Source organism: Triticum dicoccoides, chromosome 7B (genome assembly GCF_002162155.2).
Source record: "Triticum dicoccoides isolate Atlit2015 ecotype Zavitan chromosome 7B, WEW_v2.0, whole genome shotgun sequence".
NCBI classification, from domain to species: Eukaryota; Viridiplantae; Streptophyta; class Magnoliopsida; order Poales; family Poaceae; genus Triticum; species Triticum dicoccoides.
Genome location: NC_041393.1, coordinates 182,209,556 through 182,214,234, shown reverse-complemented (window position 1 = coordinate 182,214,234; position 4,679 = coordinate 182,209,556). Strand labels below are relative to the sequence as shown.

At 42.5% G+C, this 4,679-nt stretch overlaps 1 protein-coding gene across 3 annotated transcripts in view; it reads right to left on the bottom strand.

Moving 5' to 3' along the window:
- Positions 1–3,400: 3,400 nt before the first annotated feature.
- LOC119341605 (ubiquitin-like-specific protease 1D) overlaps positions 3,401–4,679 on the bottom strand; it is a 15,808-nt gene continuing 14,529 nt past the window's right edge. For all 3 annotated transcript variants that reach the window (XM_037613474.1, XM_037613477.1, XM_037613476.1), the window contains 2 exons: positions 4,439–4,546; positions 3,401–4,319 (listed from right to left, as the gene is read on the bottom strand). In XM_037613474.1, coding sequence (XP_037469371.1) covers positions 3,675–4,319; positions 4,439–4,546 — 753 coding nt within the window. In that variant the 3' untranslated portion in view covers positions 3,401–3,674. The remainder of the gene's footprint in view (positions 4,320–4,438; positions 4,547–4,679) is intronic.

Here is a 4,679-nt window from a genome sequence, read left to right as displayed (position 1 = left end):
ACCCTGGTGGATAGTGGGCCCCCTAACCATCCTATGGTTCCCATCTTATGGTATATAAGGTCATTTTCCCTAGAAAAAATAAGGAGAGGACTTTCGGGACGGAGTGACGCCGTCTCGAGGCGAAAATTGGGCAGGAGCACTTTTGCTCTCCTGCGGAGCGATTCTGCCGGGGATACTTCCCTCCGAGAGGGGGAAATCGAAGCCATCGTCATCACCAACGACCTTCTCATCGTGGGAGGGCCAATCTTCATAACATCTTCAACAACACCATCTCATCCCAAAACCCTAGTTCATCTCTTGTGTTCAATCTTTGTATCAAAACCTTAGATTGGTACCTATGGGTGACTAGTAGTGTTGTTTACATCTCGTAGTTGATGCTAGATGGTTTATTTGGTGGAAGATTATATGTTCAGATCCATTACACAATTTAATATCCCTATGATCTTGAGCATGAATATGTTTTGTGAGTAGTTATTTTTGTTCTTAAGGACATGGGAGAAGTCTTGTCATAAGTAATCATGTGAAGTTGATATTCGTTCGATATTTGGATGATATGTATGTTGTGATTCCCTCAGTGGTGTTATGTGAACGTCGACTACATGACACTTCACCATGTTTGGGCATAAGGGAATGCATTGTGGAGTAGTTATTAGATGATGGGTTGCTAGAGTGACAGAAGTTTAAACCCTAGTTTATGCGCTATTTCGAAAGGGGCTAATTTGGATCCATATGTTTAATGCTACGGTTAGATGTTATCTTAATTCTTTTTTCGTAGTTGCAGATTCTTGCGAGAGGGGTTAATCATAAGTGGGAGGTTTGTTCAAGTAAGAACAGCACCGAAGCACCGGTCCACCCACATATCATATTATCAAAGTAGCGAACGTGAATCAAACAAGCATGATGAAAGTGACTAGATGAAATTCCCGTGTGTCCTCGAGAACACTTTGCTTATTATAAGAGACCGTTCCGGCCTGTCCTTTGCTACAAAAAAGATTGGGCTTCCTTGCTGCACTTTTGTTACCGTTACTATTATTTGCTTGTTACAAATTATCTTGCTATTGAGCTATCTGTTACCGACAATTTCAGTGCTTGCAAAAAATGCTTTGCTGAAAACCGCTTGTCATTTCCTTCTGCTCCTCATTGGGTTCGACACTCTTACTTATCAGAAGGACTACGATTGATCCCCTATACTTGTGGGTTATCAGAGATGAATCGTCGGTGTGTTCTTGGTCGTGTCCGATTGAACTGGTTGAGGAAGGAGACGAGGAGGCGCAAGGCCTGAGCAGCCGAGCGTGTTGCTATGAAACCAGTCCTACCTGCAGCCATGGGCCCAGGAGCAACCGTGTAGATCAACTCTTAAGGTTTCAGGACGAGATCTAGTCTAGTACTTATAATCTACAAACTTGCTCATCTTCACAACTTCCTTGTGTGATTGCGTCCTTTGGCACAACACGTCAAATCAGCAAGCGTTTGCAGACAGAAGAACTAAAGAACACAGCAACTCGCCAACCGGCTTATGCAACATCGTCTAATCAGAGCCTGAGATTTTATTGACCTCTTCTAGCTAAGCCTATAAAAAACTAAAGAACAGTGAAATGTATGCCAATGATGATGACATAGGACGGGCAGGAGATAAGGAGGTTTGGAGAAATTTATGGACATCTACTGTGGCACCAAAAGTGAAAGTTTTTGGCTGGATAACACTGAAAGAATCGATCCTGTGTGTGGGTATATTAGCACGTAGACATGATCGTTGATCCGGGTCAATAGTCTTTGTGTCCACTGGGATATGAAGATTTGAAGCGTATGTTTTTTACTTGTACTAGAGCAAGGCAAATTTGGAAGGAATTAGGAGTAAAAGAAAAGGTAGATGTGGTTGTGTGTGCCGACAAATCTGGTGCCATTGTGTTGGAGGAGCTTTTAAAAAATGACCATCCAACACCCTTGTGCCAAGAAGTTTGCATGCGAGGGCTAGTTCTAAATACCGCTTGGTATATTTCATGGGAGAGAAGGCAAGCAACACATGGAGAGGAGGTCCAGCCGACCAAACGATATGTGATGTCAATCAGTGCTTTATCGCTTAATTATAGGGATAGTTAGATTTATGCCCCTAGTTGTGTCCCACTCATCTGTTTTAGCCCTAATTCCCAAAAGTCACCAGTTCTGTCCAAGTCACTTTGCTCCTCTTATGATTTTGCCCTTTGACTGTTTGACCGTCAGTTTGAAAACTTCATAACTAATTCATACTAAATCAGAAAAATGCAAATAAGATACCAAAATGTTTAAAAAATCATCACCTATATGTTAGTGTCATTTGCATTCATGAAAAAAGTGTTGGAAAATGCACATCCGAGTTTTAGCTCTTTTGATACCACCATGAATAGTAAACTCTGATAAAATTCGAAAAAATTCAAAAAAAAATATGGTGGCAAAGAGCGACAAATGTTCTAAGTGCTTGCCAAGTTTCATTAGGGAACGACATTCGTGGAAGTCGTGGCAAAAAAATAATCTATTTTGGAGTGCTGATTGTTTTTTGGCCGCGGCACCCACGAATGTTATTCCCTGATGAAACTTGGCAGGCACTTAAAACATTTGTCATTCTTTGCCACCAATTTTTTTTTTGAATTTTTTTGAACTTTTTCAGATTTTACTATTCATGGTGGTAGCATAAGAGCTAAAACTCAGATGGGCACTTTCCAACACTTTTTTCATGAATGCAAATGATACTGACATATATGTGATGTTTTTTCTGAATATTTTGGTATCTTATTTGCATTTTTTTGATTTAGTATGAATTAGTTATGAAGTTTTCAAACTGACGGTCAAACGGTCAAAGGGCAAAAGCATAAGAGGAGCAAAGTGACTTGGACAGAACCGGTGACTTTTGAGAATTTTGGGTAAAACAGACGAGTGGGACACAACTAGAGGCATAAATCTAATTATCCCTTAATTATATCAAAAGCAGGAAGAAAAAAGCTCAAAGGTCTCAAGTAGGATGGCACAAACCCCTGAAAGGGGTGTATATGATGAACATGGATGCTTCTTTCAATCCTACCCATGTGGCCGCTTCAGGGGTGGTGATTAGAGATTCTAATGGAGGATTTGTGGCTTGATGCTTCAGAATTGATGGAGCGACAGATGTACTTATGGCTGAAGGGTAATATCGACTCTTATCTCAGGAGGGTTTTCTACGACTGCAAGTTCAGCAATTTTCCATGACTGCATGCAAGTGCCTTTGACGATGTTTTGTATGAGTTATGCCCTAGGGAAGCAAATGTAGCAGCACATGAGATAGCTAGATCATTTTTGTTTTTATTCAGATTTTTGTGCGTGGGTCGATGAACCCCCTACATTTCTTATGCAGGCGCTTATAAACGATGCAACGATATTTGATGAGGAATAAAGAGCCCCAGGCTTGCTGGTAAAAAAAAAACTAAAGAACAGATGAAGTCCACCCTGAGCGACTCATACACCCACCAGTTCTCCTACTGATATTTTATATACACGGAAGTTCCCGTGGATACATTAACTGCAACGTTCAGTCATGCAACACCACCCCTCCCTCAAAGTTGCCTACAGATGCAGGCTACAACACTTTCCCATCTATAATACAGTTCCGAGCCGGTTTCGGTTTCTACGGGTAACGTAAGTCACTCCAGAGGTGGTAACATCAATCAGCTGCATTCCAAAGGGTGCTCAAAACTAGGTGGTCGGGTAGAAGTGCCCTCCAAAGGTTTCTGCGACGTAATCTCGACCGAACTGCCCACCATAGGATGTTCTTGTGTTGGTTCCATCTCGGCCGAACTGCCCACCAACGGATGTTCTTGCGTTAGTTCCATCTCAGCCGAACTGCCCACAAAAGGGTGTTCTTGCTTTGGTTCCATCTCAGCCGAACTGCCCACCAAAGAGTGTTCTTGCGTTGGTTCCATCTCAGCCAAACTGCCCACCAAAGGATGTTCTTGCGCTGGTGCCATCTCACCAGAACTGCCCACCAAAGGAGGTTCTTGCGTTGCTGTCATCTCAGCCGAACTGACTTCCAAAGGTTGTTCAGACATTGGTGTCATCTCAGCAGAACCGACTTCCAGCGGGTGTTCCAACGTTGGTGTCACCTCAGCTGAACTGACTTCCAAAGGGTGTTCCAACATTGTCGGCTCCGTTACATTGCTTGCAGGTTTGGCTTCCAAAATCGACTGACCCGCTGTCTGCTCCGGTGTACTATAGTTACTGGGATTCGCTTCCTCAAACAACTGATGAAGCAGAATCTGCATTTTCTTTCGCAATGCAGAAGCCTCTTCAGGTTGAAACCATGTTTTGCCAAACTAACAGAAAAAATTAGAGAAAAAATGAGCAAGGAATATCCGCGTGCAGTTCAGTGTTCTGAAAGCAGTCAAACACACCGAACATAGAATGGTCAACACACTAACAGATAGTGGCTCACCATAGAAAGGTCTTTCTTGTGAAGCCTTTCAGGTGCCTCCTCGATGAACCGCTGCATATAGTACAGAACAAAGAGGCCACAATCAAATTCATTTTCCTGCTGCGGAACCTGGAAAAAAATTAAGAGTGTAAGCGCTACAGGATCACAGCATGGAGAGACAAATACAGCATCTATAGTGCAGATGTTATAACAGCATACGTAATGCCCACCCATAAATTCGTTTCTCCCCTACAAATGGACA